Source organism: Chiloscyllium plagiosum, unplaced genomic scaffold, assembly GCF_037043375.1.
Source record: "Chiloscyllium plagiosum isolate Xiang-an unplaced genomic scaffold, Cpla_swu_hap1 HiC_scaffold_10, whole genome shotgun sequence".
Lineage (NCBI taxonomy): Eukaryota > Metazoa > Chordata > Chondrichthyes > Orectolobiformes > Hemiscylliidae > Chiloscyllium > Chiloscyllium plagiosum.
In genome coordinates, this window is record NW_028270148.1 from 26,122,713 (window position 1) to 26,149,464 (window position 26,752).

The 26,752-nt window shown below is 40.4% G+C and overlaps 1 protein-coding gene across 1 annotated transcript in view; it reads left to right on the forward strand.

Annotated features, from left to right (window-relative positions):
* Positions 1–26,752, forward strand: part of adpgk2 (ADP-dependent glucokinase 2) — a 38,169-nt gene that overhangs the window by 2,634 nt on the left and 8,783 nt on the right. The window contains exons 2-5 of the mRNA XM_043695557.2: positions 7,262–7,421; positions 17,242–17,432; positions 21,791–21,887; positions 23,818–23,954. Coding sequence (XP_043551492.1) covers positions 7,262–7,421; positions 17,242–17,432; positions 21,791–21,887; positions 23,818–23,954 — 585 coding nt within the window. The remainder of the gene's footprint in view (positions 1–7,261; positions 7,422–17,241; positions 17,433–21,790; positions 21,888–23,817; positions 23,955–26,752) is intronic.

Below are 26,752 nucleotides of genomic sequence, written 5' to 3' on the forward strand. Positions count from 1 at the left end.
TTCATCCTCTTCAATCTTGGTGTCTTTGGTCTTCAGGAATTCTTGGCGGAGTGGATGGAGTGGCATCAGTCTTCTATTAAGTATTTTAGTCTTTGGTATTGCTCCTTGGCCAATCTGTAAATTGGTGTTCCAGGTCTGAGGGGGCTCTTGGTTTGTGAACTTTGGGTACCATCTGGTTTTGCTTTTTGGAAGTCGGTCTTATTTATTTCTCCAGATTTCTGAAATGTTTTGAGTAGGTGAAGATTTGTTCCTGAGGTTGAGGTTCTGGAGGTAGGTTTGCTTGCTGAGCTGGAAGGTTCGTTTTTCAGATGTTTCATCACCATACTAGGTAACATCATCAGTGAGCCTCCAGATGAAGCACTGTTTAGGTTTCCTTGGGTTGGTGATGTAAGTTCCTGTGGTGATGTGATTTCCTATTATTTTTCTTAGGTGGCAGTAAATGGCGCTAACTTTTTATATATCAATACAAAGGGTCCTAATCTTTTGTAGACAGCACATGTACTCACTTTACCTGTGTCAACTCAGCAAAATAGGTGACAGCCATTTGATGATTCATTTCTCAGGGTACTGTCTTGATTGATCAATGTCATTCGTCCTTAACTGATTAATCAAGACATTGCAATGAGGAATCACTTGCCAATCAGTTGAGCACTTTACCAAAGAATGTTAGTTTTCCCCTTACTCTGGTATCTCATGAATTATCCTGACATGTGCTAGATGAAAAGCTTCATCGATCTGTGTCTTTTTTTAAGCAATGCTCAATGACTGGCAGCATAGATCTAAGGTAAGGGGCAGGGAGTTTAGAGGGGATGTGAGAGAAAACAAGTTTTATCCAGATGGTGTTGGGAATCTGGAACTTGCTGCCTCAAAGGCAAAAAACCCTCATTGAAGTATTCATGTGAGCACTTGCAATATCAAGGCATACAAGGTTATGGGCTACGTACTGAAACATGGGATTGGAATAGTTAGATATTTTTTAAACTAGCATAGACTCTGAGCCTAAGGCCATTTTTCAGTGCTGCTGACCTCTAATATTCTTATTCTTTACTATCAAATGTCATAACTGTTTTATAGTTGAAACAATATTTTCCAATTAGGATCTGTTGTATAGATATGGGGCACCTTCAGTTCTGTAGAAGTCCAAAGAAACTGACAAACAATCTGTGCTTGTATTCTTTGGTTGACCACCAATAAACAAACATATATGTATAAGATTGTGCACATGTATAAATTGAGTTCGCTAAGACAAAGTTGAGATCTTCTGATCATCCTTAGAGTTTCTGTATCAAGAAGCACTGAGGATTTGGAAGCATCACAAAGGGGATTCTGTAGTTATAATGGCTAGCAGGTAAGTCTAGAGAAAGAGTTTGAATCTGGAAGAAACCAGACCCTGTGTGTATGGGGCTGATGTGGTGGTATTTCGGGCAAAATTATGCAGATACTAGTGATTGGAAATACTGGCGAAACTCCAGTCTGGTAGCTTCTGTGGAGGGGCAAACAGAATGAATGTTCAAGCCCAGCTGTGGACTTAAAACGTTTAACTGTTTTCTCTCTCCACAAATGCTGAACTGAGCAAGGGATGGGAAACCAATGTTTTATCCCTAATTGTGCCACATGGGTTTACAAGCTTATGTAGTCTGAATGTAAACTTCTGTAAACTGGATTGAATTTAAAAAAATTGTCTGGTAGGTCATTCCCTTCTAGATATTGTTTTCTGTTGCGTGCTTCGCTAATTGTATTCTTTCAGCTTTGGTTTAACAAATTGGCTGAAAAATATGTAGAAAGTAGTGAATTTCAAACAGGCATGTAAACAGAAAAGATTGATACAATAGAATTTCAGTGAGCCACGTTAACCAGTAAGTCACTGAATATGGCCCCAGGCTCTGCAAACATAAACTTGACTGTAAAGGGAATTAATGAGGGGGCAGGGTAGAAATCAGTCTAGAGTGACAAATATAGTTCTACACTCCCTAGATAGAGGTTTTTGTTTTGGGAGATGGACAATGGAAGGTGAGTTTAATGTTTTTGTGGGGAAAAGCTATTTCATTGTGTGCTCTTCAAGCCACATTTATTTAGCAAGATCAGACAGAAATCCGTGTGCTGGGTAGAGCCATTTTGAAATTGAATTGTGAGGCTAATTGTGAAAAGCTTTGTCTTGTGAAAAATACAGGCAGATCAGAGTTAAATAACATAGTTAAGTAAATAATAGGTAGACAGTGGCAAAAACAAAAACAGCGGTACAGGAGAGTGTTAACAGTTTTAGAGTCCATTCAGTATTCTAACAACAGTAGGGTAGAAATTATTTCGAAACTGGCTGGTGCATGTTTTCAGGCTTCTGTACCTTTTCCCCAATGGTAGAGATTGTGGAAAAACATTGTCAGGGCGGGATGGATCTTTGAGAATGCTGGCAGCCTTTCCTTGACAGCCTTTCCTGGTAGATGGACTCCATAGATGGGAGGTTGGCCTTTGTGTATGTCCTGGCCGAGTTCACCACTCTCTGTAATCGTCTCTGATCTTGAATGGTTTGGTTGCCATACCAGGTTGTGATACATCCAGTCAGAACATTCTCGATGGCGCACCTATAAAAGTTGGCAAGGGTATTCGCTGTTATGCCAAATTTCCTCAGCTGCCTAAGGAAGAAGAGATGTTGGGCCTTTGTAACCAGTGTGTCCCAATGAAGAGTCCAAGAAAGCTTGTTGTGGATGACCACTCCCAGGAGCTTGACACTGTCCACTCGTTCCACCTCTGTACTGTTAAGGTGTAGGGGGGCATGAGTAACATCCCACCAAAAGTCAATAATGAGTTCCTTTTGGTTTTGCCGGCATTGAGAGCTAGGTTGTTCTCAGTGCACCATTTTTCCGGGTCTTCCACCTCCTGTTTATATCGTCACCAACTGAGATTCGACTGACTATGGTGGTGTCATCAGCGAACTTGTAAATGGCATTAGTCTGGTTTTTGGCGATGCAGTCATAGGTATACAGTGAGTACAGATGGGGGCTGAGTACACACCTCTGGGGGAAGCTCCAGTGTTGCGTGTTTGGTGAGGATGAAATATTGTCCACAATCTTCACTGATTGTGGCCTGTGGGTCAGGAAACTGAGAGTCCAGTTGCAGAGAGGGGGTTTAGTCTGTGATTACTAAGTTTAGTAATCAGTCTCGAGGGGATAATAGTTTTGAAGGCTGAACTATAGTCAATGAGTAGGATTCCTATGTAGCTGTTCTTGGTGTCAAGATGTTCTCCAGAGGAGTGAAGGGCAAGTGATATGGCATTTGACGTGGATCTGTTGGTCCGATAGGCAAATTGGAGTGGGTCAAGAGTAGAGGAGAGGCTGGAGTTAATTAATGCCATGATCAGCCCTTCAAAGCACTTCATGACCACCAAAGTTAGGGCCACTGGGCAGTAGTCATTGACACATGCTACACGAGCCTTCTTAGGTACAGGGATGATGTTGGCTCTCTTGAAACAGGCAGGGACAGTGGCCTGCTGCAGGGAGAGGTTGAAGATGTCCGAGAAGACCTCTGTCAGATGATCTGTGCATGCCCTGAGTGCATGGCCTGGTACTCTGTCTGGTCCCATCACTTTCCTTGGATTCACACGAAGGAAAACTGATCCGCTATCTGATGCAGTGATTGGCATAGGTTTGTCAGGGCTTGTTGGAATAGGTGTTCAAAGTGAGCATAGAAGGTGTTGAGACGATCTGTCATTGTCTGCTATCTTGCACTGTCTCATTTTAGAACCTGTGATGTCATTCAGTCCTTGCCATAGTTGCCGGGTGTCTCTGAGTCTGTAGTTTAGATTGGTTTTGGTCCTTGGCTGTCTTAATGGCTCTGCGAAGGTCATACCTGGATTTCTTATATTTGAGTGGGTTTCGTGATCTGAAGTCCTCTCACCTGGTTTTTGGCAGGTTCTGTATGCCCTGATTCATCCAGGATTCCCTGTTGGGAAACACCCGGATTGACTTCCTTGGTATGTGGTCTTCCACACACTTGCTGATCATCTGTGATGACCTGTATCCCCAAAGGGGTCTCCTGCTTGAGGGTGATTTTGTTCACAATGCTACCTTTTGATTTAGTTGCTTTTTCTATGATATACAGTTCGAACAATACACATCATTTAAATTGCTTGTTTGTGTTTATTTCTATAGAATTACTAAATGTCAAAGATGGTCACAATAAATGTTTTTAATTTAATAATTCTTTCCAATAATCCTAATTGGAGATGCGATAGTTGCAAATTAAATTGAAAAACATCGCCAAGGGAAGCATGCGCTTTGTTTTTGACACTCTTGCTGAGAATGTATACTGGGTATGAACAGGTAGGGGGAGTTAGGTTTTGAGAAACAAGAGGTTCAACTGAGCATGACTCAGATCAGATAAGAACTTGCAGTTAACAATGGGGTGCTGGAGGCAAGGGGTTAGCAAGGTGGAAAAGTATTTATTATAGAGAGCCATTTAACAATATTGGAAGTATTCCATATGTAAGATCAGTTTAACAAGGTGAAATGTATTTATTATGTGAAGCCAGTTATTCATTATAACAGCAGATGGCTTAATCTTTTCTATTGACACTCGCTGATTGTAATGGTCTCCCAGTCAATAGGTTTTTTGCCTTATCTGGATGCTCCTCCCTGTAAAATGACTATTTAATTCATTTTAGACACTGTTGTTCCAGAGAGAAGACCGAGAACTCACGTCTGTGTGCACGTGGACGATTTGTTCTCTCTCCCTCCAGGCCCCAGAAAGAAAATGGAGGATGTAAAACTATACTGCGTCTGAGTGTTTTGCTTCAACTGGTGGGCGGGGGGATGTTGGGGAAATGGGACAACAATGCTGTCATCATTTGAATGTCATGCTTGTTTATAAGGAGATAGTGTCAATGAGATGGTGTAATGATAGTAATTTGTCATATATTGATGTGTAATGGTGTGTATCAAAAGCAATCCATCTTTGTGATTGTGCTAACTTATGTGGTTCAGCTCCGTTTATCATCGCTGGGGCAGCTTGCCTATAGAAGTAAATTACTGTTTCAGCTGAGGTCTGAAATGACAGCTTTGTGAGCATAAAGTAATTTGTGACATTGAGACAATGTTAATCATGACATTCAGCTTACTGCATATCCAGAAATGAATGCATTGCTCCCCACATCATTTTGTTTGAATAACATGTATCAACTGACTAGGATTCTTTGAACTTATTTTTTTAATAGAACATAAGAGCCTTTTATGAATGATAATACAGTGACAATTAGAGCCCCATAATCATAGAATCCACACAGTTTGAAAACAGGCCATTCAGCCCAACAAATCCATGCTGACCCTCAAGACCAAGCCACTAGATGCATCACCTATCCCTGTAACCCTGCATTTCACGTGGCTAGTGCACTTAACATGTACATCTCTGAACATTATGGGCAATGTATCATGGCCAATCCTCCTAACTTTCATATTTTTGGACTGGGAGGAAACTGGAGCACCCAACCAAAAACCATGCAGACGTGGGGGAGAACGTACAAACTCCACATAGACGATCATCTGAAGTTGGAATCAAAACCTAGGTCCCTAGCACTGAGGCAGCAGTGTTAACCACTGTACCACCCTTTGTGTATTATGTTGCATTTGCTTAACAATATTTTCTTCCATTTAATTGTGTGAAGGTACTGATGTATTTAAAATGTGTTACTGCTGATTTAGGGGAAAATTATAGTGTTGTCTTAATGTCTACAAATCCAGAAGCCCAAGTTAATGCTGCCGTTTCAAATACCACTGCTAGGTGGTGGAATTTCAGTTGAATTAACGCATAACAAATCTGGATCATAAAGCCAGTCTCTGTGTTGGTAACCATGAACCTGTCATTAATTATTGTAAAAACCCATCAGTCTTGCAACTGTCATTTTTAAAGGGAAGGAAATCTGTCATCCTTATCTGGTCTGGCCTACAGGTGACTCCAGATCCACACCAGTATGTTGACTATCAACATCCCTCTGGCATGTGTAACAGAGCAGAGGTTGACACTCCTCTAATAATTAAAATAGAAACATCCAAAAAAGATTGCTTTGTATTGTAATCTGACAAAGAAGTATGACAAGGGGTATAACTTATCATGAGGGGCATGGATAGGGTAAATAGACAAGGTATTTTCCTTGAGGTGGTGGAGTCTAGAACTAGAGGGCATAAGTTTAGTGTGAATGGGAAAAGATATAAAAGAGACCTAAGAGGCAAGGGTGGTGTGTGTATAAAATGGGCTGCCAGAGGAAGTGATAGAGGCTGATATAATGTAAAAGTAATCTGGATGGGTATATGAATAAGAAGGGTTTGGAGGAATATGGGCTAAGTGCTGGCAAATGGGACTAGATTAGTTTGGGATATCTGGTCGGCATGGACGAGTTGGACCGAAGGTCTATGACACTGTGACAAAGTGGAGTTAACTTGAATTGTTCTTTGAAAGTGCCAAATAGACCATGTTTTGTTGCTAAATTTTTAATATGAAAACATTAACTGGTATATCTAGCTTTTATAGAAATCTTTATATAAACATTCATCTATCAGTTTGGTTCAACCTGTGATAAAATAATGTCTTTATGTTGTCCGGCTTTTAGTAGCTGTAATCTTATTTGCTTTGATTCAGCAACACCATCCAGCTCCATTTATAAAACGTTCATCTGAACATTGCACTCTTGGGCCTTGATCCCACTTTTGATTAATCATTACCATTCTATGTAGATCGCTGTTCCATTATATCTTTTGTGCCTCTGGAATGTCTGATTTCAGTTTCAAGCCAGGTTGCGATTTTATAAGCTTTTGCTTTGGCCACACTCCTGAATGGATAAAGACCTCTGGTCCTGCACTACTTGGGGGTAATCTAAATCGAACTGCTTGGTAATCTAAATTATCTAGTAATACAGTGGCTTGTCCTCTTGCATCTGAGTCAACAAGTTGTGGATTCAAATCTCTCAATCTCCTGACCTAAGTTGTCACTCCAAAGCAGTTCTGGAATATTGCATTGATGGCGATGTCGTGTTTCATCTGAGCAGTTAGAGACATTTCTGTATTTGGGTGGATGTAAAAGATGCAGTGGAGCATATAAGAAGAATTTGGGAGTTCTCTGTTGCATCCAATTTTAATATTTATTCCTTAATCAACACTCAAAAGCAAATTATTCCATCGTTATCATATTATTGTATGGTTTTTCTGCATTACTGTACAACCTACACTTAACTTTCTTTTTAAATATTAATCATAAACTTATTTTGACCTTGCTTTAGGTTTTGGTGGCTGTCTTGACATTGTGGCAGATGGAATTGCTCTGTTAAAGAAAGCTGGCATCAAACCAAGCAAGAATCCTATCCATCATAATTTCATCACATCAGAAGAACAGTTGGCTGAAAGCTTTGCTTACTTCTTTCCTCCTGGAGCTGCATCGGAGTAAGAAATAAGTTTGAATGAGATTTAGCATATTGGTCATCACCTTTTGATAAAACTTGATGTTGTACAATTTCTGGAAAATAACGAATATAGTAACAACAAGTAGGATAGGTGATAGCATAGTAATTTTTTGTTTAGGGAAAGGAATCTATCATTCCTATCTGGTCTAGCTTATTTTATGCCAGACCCATAGTAATGTGGTTGACTGTTAACTGCTCTGGACAATTAGGGTAGGCAACAAATTCTGGCTGAACCAGCGATGCCCACATCCTATGAATCAATAATTTTAATAAAAATAATTCAAACATTATCACTTTGATTTCATTCGAGAACAGCAGCAAGACTCTTAAGTATAATACATAATATTCCTTTAATATTTTTAAAGGATTGTGCTGTAAGTTGAGATTAACATTTAGTAATAATTTATTTCAAAACCAAATTTTGATAGCATAACTATTTTAAGTGTATTAGGAAATCAGTTGTCGTGCAGCCTTGTGATTTAGTAGTTTTTGACCAAGTCATCATTTAGTCACGCAAATGTACTGTTAAATCCAAAAATAATACTATTGTGAGAATAGTCACTTAAATTATTTTTGTGAGCTCATGTTTAGAACACAGAAAATCATGCACAAGGCAAGCTATAACCTTTTGTATGCCTTAGTGTAATACTTTGGCTGAGAAATGGCTCCTTTGGCTCCTTTTTTTTGTCATGTGGAGGACTTGGTGTTAGACTGGGGTGGACAAAGTTAAAAATCACACAACACCAGGTTGTAGTCTGACCGGTTTATTTGGAAGCGCTAACTTTCGGAGCACTGCTCCATCATCAGTTAGGTGCTACCTGATGAAGGAGCAGCTCTCCGAAAGCTAGTGTTTCCAAACAAACCTGTTGGGTTATAACCTGGTGTTGTGATTTTTAACTTTTCTTTTGTTTCTGTAATTATTCTCCGTTAGTGAATGCAAAGTAACTTCATGCTGATGCTAAATTACAAAGGCACGTTTAACTGTTCACCATCCTTAATTAGAGAAGCTACAACAATGGTAAGTACACAAGTTGTAAAAACCTTTACACTGACATGTTAGTATTCTTAAGAATTTAGGTTAATGCTGCATTATTAGGGGAGAGTGGACTGTGCTGCATCCGTTCTTGCTATGATCATGTGCCACCGGGTGTGAACAGTTTGTTTTTTAAATGAGTCCCAGCATTAGTGTCTCCCTGAACACTAAAGGTGAGAAAGTAAGTTAATGCAGTTTCACTCAGCTGAAGTACAGGTGCGAAAGTGGTGTGGATAAGCAAGGGCTGGGACTATAAAGTACATCAGGCCCAATTACCCTGCCTGCCTTGGACTGACCAGGGGCTTGCTATGATGTGGCCTGTGTCAAGTTGGGAACCCAGGCCATGAGCAACACTGTTATTCCTGTGGATGACTCCATAAAAGTTGTATGCAAGTTGAAAAGAGCAAAGAATAGCTTGCCTGTTGTCGCAGTTTCTCAATGTGTCATTTATGATTTTGGTCAGAGTAGTTTTGGTGGAGTGGCAATCAAACTGGAGGGATTTGAATACGGGCGACCCCTGTATCTACAGTTACTGTGGTTTATCGTGGTTCGAACATTTGGGGAATGTTCTAGGACCAAGAAGCTGCCGGGAATGTATGTTCCCCATTTTTAAATGGAAGGCTTTGCACCTATCTGCGATTTTGGGCTTCTGCGGGAGGTTTTGGAATGTATCCCCCGTGGGTACGGGGGACTACTTTATAGGATTTTGGGCGGAAAACTGGTGTAGATTTAAAAGGTGGTAATATGTTAAGGGACTATGGAGAGGAAAGGGAGTTTGAAGATGGGGAGTAGTTTACAATAATAGTGAGAAGGGAATCCTTTTTAAGGAGGCTGGTGGTGGTTGATTTAAAGAAGAGAGGCAGTAGTTGAAGAGCACATTCTTCGCAAACTTCAGGGCCAAGAAGTAAAGTTGAGTGGTCAGCATATTAATGGAAATAGGGTTTGAAGGGGTTTGGATGTGATTTTCATTAAGGTGAGTTCTGAGATGGTGTGAAGCAAGATGGGACAACAAAGATCAAAGTTCACAGCTAGGGCTTGGTTTGGCCTGGTAGATTGAGAGAAATGGAAGAGACAGCTGTTCAAATGGCTTAATTCTTAAAAGACCACGATCTGTCATGAGTTGTTCCTCAAAGATTTTCCTCTGGGTTGGTTTCTTCTGAACAAGGGTCTCCTAGGCATTAAAATCTACATTGCATTTCTTGAGGAAAGCCTTCAGGGATCTTTTGAAATGTTTCCTTTATCGTAGTCCTCGTTTGAGTACCTTGCTTGAGCCGGGCCAAGATTTGCTTTGGCAGTTGGAACTCATACAAGCCAAGCACATGGCTGGCTCAGCAGAGTTGATTTTGGATCATTGTGGCCTCTAGGTTGGTGCTAATAGCTGCTTCAATGATGCTGATGTTAGTATGCATATCTTTCCAATTGATCCAGAGAATGTTTCAAGTGGCTTTGGTACTTCGCAAAGTTCATGAGATAGTGTCTATATGTCGTCCAAATTTCAGCTATTTAGCAAAGTTGCAAGGATGATGCCTCATACACAAGGTACTTGGTATCAGCACGGATACCATGATTGTCGAAGACTGTCATCCTTAGTTGTCAGAAGGTGGCACTCGGACTATGATGTTGAATCTCTGCATCATTGTTAGTCTTAGATGAAAGATAAGGAAAATATCCTACATTTTGGGAGGATTTCTGCATTGATCTGAATGGAGGGATAGAATGAAACTTGACCTGTGTGATAAAGGTTTTGAGTCTTTATGTTGAGGCTGAGAGCAATTCTTAGGTAATACCTGTTGGGTAAGTGAGGCTTGAAGATTCTCTTCTAAGGGAACAGATGACCTTGTCATTCACATATTGAAGTTTTGTGAGCAGTGTTTGTCACTTTCTTGGATTTCAACCAGTTGAGATTTGAAAAGTTTTCCATCCATTTTGTAGTCAAGTCCACCCCACAGGTAAGTTTGTTCTTGACAAAGTGAAGAATGGTAACAATCAAAATCCCAAAAAGGCTGGGGCATGGACCCTTTTCTGCTTGACCCCTGTCTTGACCTGAGGATTTATAATACTGTCAGTGTAGGAGACTGAGGATGTCGATGAATATCTCTGGATAGCTGTTAAAAATCACACACCAGGTTATAGTCCAACAGGTTTAATTGGAAGCGCACTAGCTTTCGGAGCATTGCTCCTTCATCAGGAACCTGTTGGATTATAACCTGGTGTTGTATGATTTTTAACTTTGTACACCCCAGTTCAACACCGGCATATCCAAATCTGGATAGCTGACCTTTGTCAAGTTGTCTTAAAATATGTCCCCATTCATGATTGATTGTATTGTAGTTCATAAGTTCTTTGAAGTGTTTTGTTAATTGGAGACTGATGTTTTCCCTGTCTCTCATAGTAGTTCCATCCTTATTCCATACCTGTTTGAGGCCAAAAGTTTTGGGTCTATATATTGTTTTGGTGGTACTGAAGAAACTCCAGGTTTGTGTTTGTCAGCAAAGAGTTGCAGCTATTTTGCTTTCTCAGTCCACCATGATGCCATGAGGATTATACTGGCAGAATGGCACTGGAATACTGGTTTTATCGGGCGTTATGGTATCAGTTTCAGATGTAATAGTAGAAATGATATGAGAGAGTGAGAGTGAGAGATTTGGAAAGTTCAGTTATAAGGTAGGCGTTGCTTACTTCCAACCAGGATTGGACACCTTGAGGTAAAGTTGGTAAGAGACTTTGTAATTAGAAGTGGCCATATCTGTGGTTTGATGATACGCAAAATGTGATGCTATGTGAGAGAGCTCCGTCAAGCAGGTGGATATGAATGAGTTGAGGAGTTTATACCGCAGAGCAGGATTAAGGGAGGATAAAAGTGCAATACATTTGGTGGGGTGGGGGGAGGTGGTGGAAAGAGAGCACAAATAAAATAACTGAGAATGGTGAAGAGGCTGAGAGATGAAAGTAGAGATTTTTGCAATTTTTATTTTACTTTGGGCATGGAGAAATTGAGGATGGAACAAGGTGTGAAACTCAATAAATATCATTGGACTAAGGGCTCAAGCAGAAAAGAGAGCTGCATTGTTACCACTGGGCTAAGTTGATGAAGTGGTAACAGGTAGAGATGGGCAAGAAGGCTTTATTCAGAGAATAAAGTTTCATTTACATGAAATAAATCAGGTTGAGGGGTAATGATCCTCAGTAAGTTCATGGATAGGTAGGACTTTTGTTTACAACTGAAAAGACATTTTTGCATGCAGATGCAGAAAAGGCAGTGAGAGTGAATCCAAACGCAGAGTTGACTGGGTCAGCGGTGCAATTGGTGAATTTTGCAGGAAGGAAATAAGCAAGATTTACATCCCAAAGGTGAAAACTGGGTGACAGTTTTGATGAAATAGAAGGAGCACTTGGAGTTATTGCTGATATTGAGTTCCAAGTGCCTTAATGAATCTTTCACCAGATGCCTTGAGGAATAATAAGAGAGTATACAAAGATGTTGTCAAGCCTTTGGTAGAAGAAATCTTTCTGGGAGTTGGAATCGTATAGTATTTGATAAGGAGACTTGAAAGAGGGCATGACAGTAGAAAGGAAAGATTTGAGTTTTATTTTTATTTCCTTAAGGAAATAGAAATGAAGAACTTGTATGTGGAGCAGTATCCAAAGTGCGTTAAACTAATATGGAAACTTAGGCCTGGTTAATTGTCAGATGTTAAGATACATAATTAATAAAATGGGGAATCAAATAGACAATAGGAGTCGTCCAGCCTTCCAGTGGTGGGTAAATCGCAGATAGGATTCTGGATTAGTGGTGCTGGATTCGGATGCTGCCCGAACTGCTGTGCTTTTCCAGCACCACTAATCCAGAATCTGTTTTCCAGCATCTGCAGTCATTGTTTTTACCTAAATCGCAGATAGGGTAGAGTCAGTATAGAGCACCAATGAGTTGTGGTTTGAAGAATAATGCATAGCTATTTGGATGATAATCAAACCAACTATTTTTTCTGTGGGAATGAAGATTCAGATATCTTATGGAATCGGTTGCAGAGCAGAAAGAAAGAAAAGTTGAGGTAATGCATAAGAGCCAAAAGTTAGCACTATTCCTGGCTTGATCCAAAGTAACACTCGAACCAGTAGCCGGTTGTTGGCACAGCTATAGATAGAAGTCACAGTAGCAGTAGTGATGCAGACTGATTTTATTAACTTCTAATGTCAGCCATTTTGTGTCAGATATAATTGCAACTTGGTGACTTGTCTTGCTTTAATTTGGCCAAACAGTAGCCAGATATGAACTATTTATAATTAAGGATGTCGAGCTGGAAATTAAAGATAGAATGTTTTGGTGTAAAAGGTTGCAAGTTAGAATGATATTTTGGTCACTTTCTTTATTGTGCCATAACCTGTTTTATATATCACACTTGTGTTCGTTGACTTACTTTGATTCCTGATTAACACACAGTTCTAAAATTTTCAGTCACCGTTTTAAATCTCTCTGTGGTCTCCCCCTCCTCATACCTGCAATCTTTTGTATTTTAACCCTCAGAATTATTCCTAAGATTTTGGCCAACTTGTGCATCTTTTTTATTTTAATTATTTCATTGATGGCCATGCCTTCTGACGCTAAGGTCCTAAGTTTGAGCAATGCTCACTGGTGAAATGTGTTGCTGGAACAGCGCAACAGGTCAGGCAGCATCCAGGGAACAGGAGAATCGACGTTTCGGGCATAAGCCCTTCTTCAGGAATGAGGAAAGTGTGTCCAGCAGGCTAAGATAAAAGGTAGGGAGGAGGGACTTGGGGGAGGGGCTTTGGAAATGTGATAGGTGGAAAGAGGTCAAGGTGAAGGTGATAGGTCAGTTTGGGGTGGGGGCGGAGAGGTCAGGAAGAAGATTGCAGGTTAGGAAGGCGGTGCTGAGTTCGATGGATTTGACTGAGACAAGGTGGGGGTAGGGGAAATGAGGAAACTGGTGAAATCCGAGTTCATCCCTTGTGGTTGGAGGGTTCCTAGGCGGAAGATGAGGCGCTCTTCCTCCAACCGTCGTGTTGATGTGGTCTGGCGATGGCGGAGTCCAAAGACCTGCATATCCTTGGTGGAGTGGGAGGGGGAGTTGAAGTGTTGAGCCACAGGGTGGTTGGGTTGATTGGTCCGGGTGTCCCAGAGGTGTTCTCTGAAACGCTCCGCAAGTCGGCGGCCTGTCTCCCCCTCTATATTCCCAAATTCAGTTTACTTTCACAAATATGCTGGTGAGCTGCCGCCTTGAACTTCTGTAATCCGTCTGGTGCAGGTAGACCTAAGAAAACAATTAGGGAGGGAGTTCCAGGATTTTTACCCAGTGATACTGAAAAACAACAATATATTTCCAAGTCAGGATGGTGAATGCGTTGGAGGGATAGTTGCCAGTTATGGTGTTGCAATGTATTTGCTGCCCTTGTCTTTGTGGATAGTAGTGGTCGTGGCTTTGGAAGGTGTTTTAAAGGAGTCTTAAGGAAATTTTGTCGTGCATCTTGTAGATGATACACATTGCTGCTACTGAACTGTGAGTGCATGTTTATGAATGAAATGCCAATCAAATGGCTGCTTTTGTTCTGAATGGTATCCTGCTTCTCAGATCTAATGTCTTCCTTGTGTTCCTCCACTGGATTCAGGAAACCTCTAATAAGATTGATGGTCAGGTACTCTATTTCACCCAATTCCTTTTAAAAGGTACAGCACTGTCATTGCCATATGTGAAATATCTCGAATTTCTATAATAAACAATGTCAGTCAAACATGGCCTACAGGACGTTCAAGAACAATGAAATAGACTCTAAGCATGCCATATAGCACGATAGCCAAGGTTTGGGAGCATTTTATAATTCTGTAAGGAAGGCCAAGGAACTTTTATAAATAAAGGGAGAATAGAATGTGCATGTTAAATAGCATGTAGCATAAAATGCATTGACTATGGAGGATTTTATAAATACACATAAAAGAAAACGGATCAAAAACAAATGTGGGTCAATTGTAGGCAGTCATGAAAATTTTAAAATCTGGTGGGGGGGGTCCATGCAGAAGAAATGGCACAAAGTAATTATTTAAGAAAATAACTAGAAGCAGAAGGCAAATCTGTCAGTCCCTTGACCCTACTCTGCCATTTAATGCAATCATTGCAGATCTCTCAATTCCTTATAACTGCCCACGGTCCAACCCATTGCTAATTAAAAATCTGTTTTCTTCAAATTTACTCAATTTCCCAATATCCACAATTTGACAGATTCATGCTCCTTTGAAAGAAGTAATTTCTCCTCGTCTCTGTTGTAAATCTGCACTGTATTAACTAAAACTGTTACTGTGGCAACTTATTCACATGGAGTGATTCATATATGAAACGAGTTGCCAAAGGTAGTGATAGACGCTGGTACAGTTGCTGAGTGGCACAGTGGCTCAGTGGTTAGCACTGCAGCCTCACAGCGCCAGGGACCGGGGTTCAATTCCAGCCTTTGGTGACTGTGCAAACTCCACACAGACATTCTCCCAGTGTCTGCGTGGGTTTCTTCCCACAGTCTCAAGATGTGCAGGTTAGGTGGATTGGCCATGCTAAATTGCCCACAATGTTAGGTGCGTTAGTCAGAGGGAAATGGGTCTGGGTGGGTTACTCTTTGGAGGGTCGACGTGGTCTTATTGGGCTGAAGGGCTTTTTTCCACACTGTGGGGAATCTAATCTAATCTCATTTTAAAAAAAACAGGTACATGAATGGGAAAGGTTTAGAGGGACATAAACCAAACATAGGCAATTGGGACTCTTGATCGGCATGGACATGTTGGACTGAAGGTTTTGTTTCAGTGCTGTATAACTCTGACTGTGTTGTTAGACCTGAACACATGCAAGCAAGTGGAGAGTATTCCATTGGATTCCTGATTTGTGCCTCACAGATGGTGGACCGGCTTTGGCAAAGCAAGAAGTGAACTACTCACTGCAGTATTCCTAACCTCTGGCCTTCTCTGTACCCGTAGAATGTTTATGGCTAGTCCAATGCAGTTTTTGGTCAATGGTAACCCCCAGGATGTTGACAGTGGAGGATTCAGTGGTCATGCCAACTTTCTGTTGTCTAATCACCTGCTCTGATTATCACCTTGTTATATAGTATAACGTTAAAGGTACAATGTACAGTAAAGCTACAGTAAATCAAAGTGCAGCAAGCTGCTGTGTTAATTCGGGCTTTGAGAAGGCCAAGGAAGGCCTTGTGTAACCCAATTTGTCTACAAGTCTGCTCAGAGTCAGCGAAGAACAAGCAAGTGAAAGCAGGAATGTGGTATGAAATGAGAAAAATTTCTTCATTTCTTTCCATCAGTTTGCGCATTATAATGAATTTGCCAGGTAAAAGACATGGAAATATGTTGGGAATTGGCTCTGGAATTTCTGCTTAGCTTGTGTTCTTTTGGTGAGTGTGATACAGTCCACAATGTTGTTTAGTGCAGTCAAATGTGTTTGAAAATCTCCCTGCACCCCTAACCACGGGTTTCTTCTAAACTATTTTGGTTGCACAGACCTGAGGTCCATGTGGGGCATTGATCCCTGGAACTGGAAGTTGATACCATAATTGGCATATGTTTGCCTTTTCAGTGACTACATAGCTTAGAAGGAATGCAGTCACTAATTATCACAGCCTCATCGCTTATGATGTAATGGCGATGCTATATCTTGCTATGAATTAGTCCAGATGTTCATTACTGCAGGTGACCTCTTTGGTGAGTCGGCCCAGTGGCATAATGGATTACACGTCTGACATTGAATCAGACGATTGTAGTTTTGAGTCCTGCCTGGCTTGAATGCAGCATGTTGCTTTGTTGCAGTCAGAGGTACCCTAGGATGACTCTCCTTTCCTGCTGGCGATGAAACATATTTCTGCTTGAGCTGCACTGAGCCATGTTTGTGAAATTGCTTTACCCTCTGAAAAGATAACCGTTCTCAACATCATCTTTGCTGGAGGGAATGCCTATTAGTTCTAAAATGATGGCCTTTTGCTTCAGGATGGTTGACAAAACTTGACAGTGGAATCTCCCACTCCTTAATGACATCCATTATTTAGTTTGCACCTCGGTTTTCCACTTGCAGTGTCAATTTCGTTTTGTCTTCAAGCGACAACATTTTTAAATTACTCATCTTTTTGCACTAATTTGACTAATCTGGAGTTGAGTTTCTAACTTTGACTGACTTTAGGAAATCCAATAGATGGATATCCTTTTTTGCCATGGGGACTGGCTAACCATTTGCTACAATTATAGAATTTTGGATTATCCGATTTTGACTTATTGTAATTTCATTGTAAGTGTGAAGTGGTTGACTTTATTTTTGTTGTTGAAACATGTTAACACTGTGGAAAGTATTGGAGAGATATTTACTTAAATTGTTTTTGGTGTGACTTTTTACTTTGGAAAGTGACTGCAGAACTCTGGGTTCTTTTCGTACAAACAAGAAAAGCTTGACAATGTGGTGGTACTCTATTATGAAATCAAAATGATTTTGAATCAGGCTGGCAATATTAACATAGCTTGAATTCCTAATTAAAGTGCAGATTGACAGTCTGATATTTATTCATTGGTTATTCAATGTAAAACATGAGGTGTCGTAGAGAAGTAGAATAAGGAAGAAAATAACAGTAGAGGAAAATTATTTTTCATGATGAGTCAAGACCTCATAACAATTTTTAGAGGTAGTGCAGTTATGAGCTCAAAACAGCCTCCTATTTTAAAATTCTTAGATTGTATTCTTACACTTTAATGTCATTACAATTTTTTTATTTTCAGACGCTTTATTTCCAATGATACATTGTTTCGTAAGTTGGTGAAAGCTACCCAGGGTCTTCCTCGAGTACGTTGGTCATTAGGTGGAAATGCACCGGTCATGGCGAATCGTCTTGCCAAGGAAGGGTGTGAAGTACTCATTGGGAGTCGTCTTACGCCTGACCTTATTGAGGTCCTTCAAGAGCACGTGACTGGTTTGTAGCAATAAAGTCATGTTTGGCTTAAGCACATGTATAATCTTAAACACCAGTCCATGTGAACAGCTTGAGCACATTAATTGAATACCCCAAAGTGGCTCTGACTCACAAAGAAGTATGTCATGATCAATAATTTGAATTGATATTAATTGTGTAACAAAGTCAGCTTCAGTTTTGAGAATTAGTTGATGAGGTTTGTGGAGAGAGTTGTCAAAAAAAGCCAAGCTACTAAAATTTTCTTTACAGGCATGGTTGAGCAGTAATTGGAGGAATAAAAGTTGAGAGCAGTGTAAGATTGAAGGAATTCTCTGAAATAAGATTACACCTTGATTTTGGAGGGTCTTAAAGATGGGAATGACAATTTTAATGGAACGGCAGGAATCAGTGAAGGTCACAGTGTCATTCAGCACAAAACAGACCCTTATGCTGACCATAATCCCAAGCTAAAGTAGTCCTATCTGCCTGTGTTTGGCCCATATCCCTCTAAACATTTCGTATACATGTACTTATCTAAATGTCTTTTAAATATTGTAACTGTACTCTCGTCCATCACTTCCTCTGGAAGTTCATTCCACAGACGAACCACTGCTTTTAAAACATAATGTCCTTCATCTTTTTAGATCTTCTTCCTCTCACCTTAAAAATATGCCCCCTAGATTTGAAAAGACACAAGCTGTTCACCCTTTCTATACCCCTCATTAGTTTATAAATCTCTAAGGTCATCTCTCGACCTCCTATGCTCCAGTGGAAAAGAGTCCCAACCTATCCTCTTAACTCAAAACCTTCGTTCCCGGCAACATCCTGGTAAATCTCTTCTGAATCCTCTCCAGCTTAATAATATCCTTCCTATAAACTGAGTCCAGAACTGGGCACAGTGTTCCAGAAGAGACTTCACTAACATCCTGTGTAGCCTCAACGTGATGTCTTAATTCCTGTACTCCAAGGTCTGAGCAATGTAGGATAGTGTGCTAACCAAGTTCTTTACCACCTATCTATGTGTACTGCAAATTTCAAAGAATTATGTACCTGAACCCCAAGGTCTCTGTTCTACAGTGTTGCCCAAGGCCCTACTTTTAATTGTAATTGTCTTGTATTTGTTTTTCCAAAATACAGCAGAGTCATTAGGGACTTTTAAGTGACTGCTGGACGTGTACATGGACAGGGGTGAATTGATGGGTGCGTAGGTTAGGTCATTTTATTTTAGATTAGGATTATTACTCCGCACAACATCGTGGGTTGAAGGGCCTGTTCTGTACTGTATTTTTCTATGTTCTATGTTCTCAGTGATCCAAATTAAACTCCATCTGTCACTCTTCAGCCAATTGACCCAATTGATCAAATCACATTGTCACTTTAGATAACCTTTTACTGTTCACTATACCACCAATCTTGGTGTCATCCAGAAACTTACTAAGCATGCTTTCTATATCCTCCTCTAAATCATTTATATAGGTGACAAACAGAAGTGGAACACCTTTGGTCACTGGCTGAAAAACAATAAAGGAAGGAATGATGTGAGCACAGTTAAGATATGGCGAGACACTGAGCTGCAGAGCTTTGGACAAGATGGAGTTTATGGTAGGGGAGGGTGAAGGATCAACAGAGGATCTTAACATAGTTTAATTTGCATGTAACAATCTGTAGAATCTCAAGGCCAAGAGCTTTGTCCTGTTGATTGGAATCTTCCTTTCTTTCATAATGCTGCCAATTTGCAATAGTTGGATTTTTGTTAACATGCTGGGTAACAAACAATAACGTTGTACTTTGAGTGCTAGTAAAAGATGGACAGATGAGATTGAGACATGACTTTAAAAGAATGACTAATTCGGGAATTAAGAACGTATTATGTGATTGACAGTTATGAAGGACACTAATGGATAGTTCTTGCAATGGAAAGCAGGAGGGTAAGGAATAGAGGGGAAATAAAACAGTGAAATATGATCAATCACTGCACCTTCAGTCAGAGGTCAAATCGTTGGGATATAGAGGTTGCTGGGTTGGTTGTGATCTTAACTGGTGGTGTTTTTAATTGGGAAATTAATGGTTAGATGTCAAAATTGATAGTTGAAAAAGACAAACTACACTTGATTGGCTTTATATCATCTTAGTTTACAATTTAATGGATGCTGTTGTGTAAATGTTGCACTTCTGATAAGGTTTTGTACACTCAATCAGAATGGGATTAAAAAAAAATTTAAACTAGTCATACTGAGTTGCTATTGCATACCTCCTAGTGACCATTATCTAGAAAATGACTGGCTTTGGAGATCGATTGTTTTGTTTAATAGAGCCAGAACAAACAAAATTTAATTTGAATTAATGCTGATTGTGTTTCTACCCAGATGATACACAGGTCATCAATTTGCCATTTTAATTTGAAGAAATGTAGAGTACTCTGTAATAGTAAGTGGCTGTGTTTAGTTCTACACTTGCTGGGAAAGCACAGCAGGTCAGGCAGTATCTGAGGAACAGGAGCATTGACTTTTCGGGCATAAGCCCTTCATCAAGAATGAGGCTAGTGGGCCGGGGCTGAGAGATAAATGGGAGTGGGGTGGTGGGATGGGTAGCTGAGAAAGCGATTCGGTGGATGAAGGTGAGGGAAAAGGTGTTAGGTCGGGGAGGGGGGAGGTGGGGGGAGGAGTGATGGATAGGTCAGGACAGTGGTGCTGAGTTGGAGGCTTGGGACTGAGATAATGTGGGGGGAAGTGAGGAAGCTGTTGAAATCCACACTTATCCCGTGTGGTTGCAGGGTCCCAAGGCAGAATATGAGGCGTTCTGCTTCCAGGCCTCGGGTGGTAACGGTTTGGCGGTGGAGGAAACCCAGGACATGCATGTCCTTGACTAAGTGGGAGGGGAGTTGAAGTGTTCAGCCATGAGGTGGTGGGGTTGGTGGATGCAGGTGTCCCAGAGATGTTCTCTGAAATGATCCGCAAGAAGGCGTCCTGTCTCCCCGATGTAGAGGATACCACACCGAATGCAGTACATGACATTGATAGAGGTACGGGTGAATTTCTGACCGATGTTGAAGGATCCCTTGGGGCCTTGGACAGAGGAGAGGGGAGTGATGTGGGCGCAGGTTTTGCATTTCCTGCGGTGGCAGGGAAAGGTGCCAGGAATGGGGTGTGGGCTGATGGAGGCCGTGGACCTGATGAGGAAGTCACGGAGGGAATGGTCTCTCTGGAACGCTGATGGGGGTGGGGAGGGAAATATATCGTTGGTAGTGGGGTCCGTTTGGAGGTGGTGAAGGGATCCTGCAACCACACAGGACAGATGTGGATTTTAACAGCTTCCTCATTTTCCCCTCCCCTACTAACCCAGTCCCAAGCCTCCAACTTGGCTCCGCCCTCTGTACCTGTCTATCATTCCCCCCCTCTGACTTATCACCTTCTCCCTCACCTTCATCCACTAATCACTTTCTCAGCTACCCACTTGAGCCCCTTCCCATTTATCTCTCAGCCCTGGCCCACTAGCCTCATTCCTGATGATGGGCTTATGCCCGAAATGTCGATTCTCCTGCTCCTCAGATGCTGCCTGACCTGCTGTGCTTTCCCAGCACCGCACTAATCTTGACTCCAGCATCTGCAGTCCTCACTTTCTCAGTGTTTAGTTCTAATTCTACTCCAGTAAAACCTGTCTCTGGATTGAACCTTGTGATTCTAGCTTTTTTGTCTGTGAAGATATTTTTCATTTGAAAAGTAATGTGCCATAACTTCTTGAGTGCTTAAAAAACTTTTCAAAAAAGTCAATAGCCATACACAGTTCATCAGTTGAAAGGACGAGTTTGAAATATGGCTTGGTTCTATGGTTGTGATAATGATGCCTTCACACCAGAGTTCCTCTTTAGATTAGTTGTTATGCCTAATCTCTTTATTTTTCTTTTGTGGCAATATGCCTTCACTATACGCTATTATGGAAGCCTTACTCTGTATCTTTAGGTTGCAGTGTGGCCTAGCAGTTTAGGGGTAATATTGTCCTTATGTGGGAATGAATGGTGGTATCTCATTTTAGTTGTGCTTTTTATTTTCTTGCCCCACCATGTACCCAAATCTCAGTCAATTCAATTTTTGCCAATGAGATCCTATAAGATAATAAGAATGGGACCAGAACTAGGTCATTCATCCCATTTAATAAGATTATGGCTGATCTGATTTGTGATGTTAACTGCATCGTGTCTAATTGTAAGATATGCTCTAAGCTCAGGATAATGAGTGGAGCTTCTAAAATATTTAACCTAATTGGCATGGAGCTGATTATAATGTTGATGTTTTAGTTATTGGCTATATAATACACTTGATGATCACTTTACAATAAACTAAAATTCTTGACCTCTTCAAACAACTCTTCTTCCTTTCTAGTTACGAGCAAACCTGTAGATGAAACTGACATTCACCTAATTCTAGAGTACTCAACTGGTGCCAAATGGGGGAAGCTAGTGTCTAGAAGAGCAAACAGGTGTGTAAAATCAGTTTGCACAAATTGTCATAGAGTAATTAACCAAACTACCATTCAGTTTTAGTAAATAAATGTAAGCTAGTTTGCATGTTTATCATTCATTCAAACGTATTTCATTGACTTTGTAAAACAAAATGCCTCTGAAAGCATTACATATCAGTTTTATATTTAAAATCCTTGATTTTCATTTTAATTGTTCCAAATTTTACCATCTACTTTGATACATCTGCAGTTTATCCCCCTGCCATTGTTTGTTACATCTGGCATTACTTTAGTGTGTACAAAGAGGCTTTTTCTGTTTAGTGCATCCTTTTTCCATGCATCACCATACGGAGCTCAGGTGACAACTTAGGAAGGAAGGTCAGGATAATCTTTTCATGTCTGCCCTGGGACAAGTTCCCAATACTTTCGTGTTCTGCTCCAGAGATGGGATGAAGCTACATCTATCACTATAAGATCACTGGCAGTGATTCATTTTTATTTGAGCAGTGTAAATGGGTAAGAGTTTGGCAGACATAGTCATAGAGATGTACGTCCAACTCTATAGGACGGAGACCAGAATTGCGCACACTATTCCAAAAGTGGCCTAACCAATGTCTTTTACAGTTGCAATATGCTCTGATAAATAAAGGAAGTAATATTAAATACCTTCTTCACTATCCTACATACCTGAGACTCCACTTTCAAGAACTATGAATCTGCACTCCAAGGTTTCTTTGTTCAGCAACACTCCTCAGGACCTGACCATGAAGTGTGTAAGTCCTGCCCTGATTTGCCTTGCCCAAATGCAGCACCTCACATTTATCTAAAATCCATCTGCCATACCTTGGTCCATTTGTTCATCTGAAGAAACCTTTGCTGTCCACTTCCAACTTCTGTGTCAGCTACAAACTTACTAACTATACCTCCTATATTCACATCCAAATCACTTATCTAAATGACGAAAAGCAGTGGACCCAGCACTGATCCTTGTGGCATACCACTGGTCACATGTCTCTAGTCGAAAAAGCAGCCCTGCATCACCATCCTCTTATCACCTACCTTTTGAGCCAATTTTGTTTCCAAATGGCTAGCTGTCCCTGGATTTCATGCGATCTAACCTTGCTAAACAGTCTATTGTGCGGAACTTTGAACACCTTGTGAAAGTCCATACGCACTACATCCACTGTTCTGCTTTTATCAATCTTTTTTTTTTGTCACTTCCTCAAAAAACTCAATCAGGTTAGCGAGACACTATTTCCTCCACGCAATACCATATTGACTATCCCTAAACAGTCCTTGCCTTTCCAAATACATGTACATCCTGTAACAAAACATGTTTTGAATTAAGCACAAAATGATTGTAATAATTCAGTTGAAAGAGTAAAGCTGAAAACTAACATTGGGATTTTCAGAATAATTCTAAAGTTGAGAGCGTTTTCATTACCTCCTAAGGGGAGATAGCCTGTTAGATCTTCTGGCACCTTGTGGCAGGAAGTCCTACCCATCTGGAGCTACTGGCCAACCAGAGGTTGGCAGCATCACAGTGGAGGATATGCTGCTACCTGGCCACCACCCTTGGAGTTGTAAGATGAAGGATTGCTCCTGAAAATGCCAAATGTTTGAGTTCAGACTGTGGTTTTGTGGTTGGGCTTTAAATAAGGCATGGGTTCAGATTTGAGAGCAAAGGGTGGGCTCAGGTACTCTGTTTCAAAATTAGTGTACACCAAATGACCCCACCCCAGAAACTATTCAGCTCATCTCTTACCCTAAATTAATTGCAGCCAAAGCGGGTGATGACATTTAAGTGAATTGTCTTCCCCTGTGGCCACCTTGTTCATTGCTTTTCAAGAGGAGTAGATTTCACCCATCATTATGGTTGCATAAATGTACTTAACTATACTTGACAGTTTTAACCACCTGAAAATAATCGACTATTTGATCTCCTTAGGTTCATAGTCCATCATGACACTTCCAACCCTATTTTGGAGTCACTTGAAGATTTTCAGGCACAACTCCAGCAGTTTAAGCCATCGCTACTGATAATTAGTGGGCTTCAAATGATGGATAATTTTCCCTTTACACCAGGTGAGTGTAAAATGTGGTTGAATTATGATGTCAAATTGCAATTTATAAGGAAGAGAAATTTCCAGAAGTTCTTGCAGTTTCAGTTACAAGTCTATAGATTAAGATTCAGAGTTACATTGCTGGTGATGGAAACTGAAATTAAAGTTATTAAAAGTAAAGCTTGATTTAAAAAAAATTGTTAATATTATCAGTAGCACATCTTTCCCTGAACTTCGTACAGTTACTAAAGATCAAGTTTCTAATCCAGGTGTGATCAGATTTTCTTTTTCTGTTCAGAGAAATACAACAGAGTACCAAGGAGTGATGGCACAATTTGCTGGTGATTTATAGAATCAGTTTCTCAGCAGTATTACAAGTATGGAGGTGCCAAAATGAGATCTGTTCTCATATGGGCTGAGTAACATTTATGCAAGAATGGAACTAGGATGTTTGCTGCCTTTCATAACTTTTCAAAATGTCACCATCTTTTTGACTTAAAATATGAGTACTTTTGTTCCATGCACATGTCATTAGAAAACCAAGTGTTTATATGGCATGGATGGGTTGAATAGAAGGACCTATTTCCATGCTGTATACCTCTGACTCTTTATAAACTCCTTGAGCTGTTTCCCTTGTCTCACTAATGTTTTTGTGGAGGTTTGAGAAGTTGGAGGCAGTGGCCTGAAACCTATTTTTTGAAATGCTTTCCAGTATCCTTTTCAATGAGCAAGTAAGTATTTTCTGTTCCGTCACATTCTGAAGTTTCAAAAAGCAATAATCTACTCACATGCTCAGTTTGGGTTCAGCCAGGGCCACTCAACTCTCAACCTCATTACAGCCTTTGCCAAAACGTGGACAAAGAACTGAACTGATAAGTTGTGAGTAACTGACCTAGACATCAAGGCAACATTTGACTGTGTATAGTATTGTATCCTTGAAAAAGAGTTGATGGAAACTGAGGGGGAGAAATCTGATTGGAGTCATATCTAGCTCAAAGGCAAATAATTCTGGTTGTTGAAAGCCAATCGTCTCATTTCCAAGATATCAACAGTCTTCAGCTGGTTCATCATCAATGACCTTCCTTTCATCTTACGATCAGAAGTAGACAGTATTCAACACCAATTGTAATTTCTTCAATATTGAAATGCAACAATTTCTTCACTGTCCAAATGCAACAAGATCTAGACAGCAGATCTGTTTGGGCTAATAAATGGCAAGTAACATATGTACCATTGAAGTGTCAGGCCATAACAATCTTCTAGTATAAAGGAAAAATCATTTGGAACCCACTAATGTCCAAGCGGAGAACTTGACAATTGCTCCTTCAAATTCAGTGGAATCACAATTGCTGAAACCTCCATTTGGGATTTGCTGCTGACCAGAACCTGAACTGAATACATAAATTACAAGAGCAGCTCTGTGGCAAATAACTCTCCATGTGTTACCATCTACAAATCAAGGGTGTGATAGAACACCTGCCACTTGCCTCGTGTCCAGCTTTAACAACACTTAAGCTTGACCCATCCAGAGGAAAAAGAACTTGCCATTTGCCACTCAATCCAGCACCTTCAACATTCACTTTCTGCATCACTGGTGCACAGTTGCAACAATGTTTGTCATCTCCAAGACATACTGCTCAGCTTCAACAGCATGGTCCTTCAACAGCATCTTTCAAACCCACAACCAGTACTGACTCAAGGATAAGAGAATGCCATGCCTGCGAGTTTCCCCCTTTAAGTCTTGCACCATTCTGATTTGGAGCTGTATCATTGTGTTTCCTGTTGCTGATTCAAAATCTTGGATCTAACTTCTTCACAGCAGCACTTTGTCTTTCAACCCCCAACAATTGCAGTGGTTCAGAGGGCAATTCCCCATGCTTTCGCCATCACAATTGGAGATGGGTAATTAATGCTGGCCTAGCCAGCAATTCAGTAAAACCTGTCATTATTTTGAAAGTTACTTTCTTCTGTTTATCCTGAGATCTAGCAATTATGTTTGCTAAATGATTAGGTGCAAAGGAGCCATAATGCATTGTGTTGGCTTTTGTCAAGGAAATTACTTCGTCTGAGACTTGCAGTCTAGTTTCAAGAAGCTTCATTTGTCATGAATTCATGGAGAGGCTGAGATAGTCTCCACCGTTCATCAGCACTCTCCAGAGCTGAACAGTCAGCTTATATTTATGCAATGATACAAATAACTTTGCTTATATTCTGCATTCCACAATAATTCAAGATCAAGATAAGCACAGTGCAGCTATTGCCTTGTTGCTCAAGGACAGAGAAGCCAATTAGCTCAGGAAGCTCCCCCACTAATGAACCTGTGATATACTCCCTATATTTCGTCAAATTATAATTGCACAACCTCCAGTCTCTCTCTCCAGTACTTTTCCCACTAAAGCGAGATGCTAAGAGCCAAGATAGTTTTTACCTTGGTCAAGTATCTATTCATGAAGCAGTTTGCCAAGTTTTTAATACTTCCACAGTTCTTAATGTAAATGTTTGACTTTTCCTTTTGCACGCCCTTGAACTTAAGCATTTCATAAGATAACTGGTAATTATTCAATGCTCTTGTATTGAAAGCTTTATTATGTGCTGTGTTTACGTACACAACCCTCAGATCAAAGGATTCATTGTTTTCTGAAGATACAGTTGCAATGTGTTTTGGTAAGGGTCCTTGAATCTTTGCGTCGTTGTGTTTTAAAAGATCCAAACTAAACTGTACTTACAATTAACATACAAGAATGAAGAAATCCAGTTGTGTTGTTGAAAAGACAATGCAATTGCTAGTTTTGCATTCAACATTAATGCATGAATTAATTA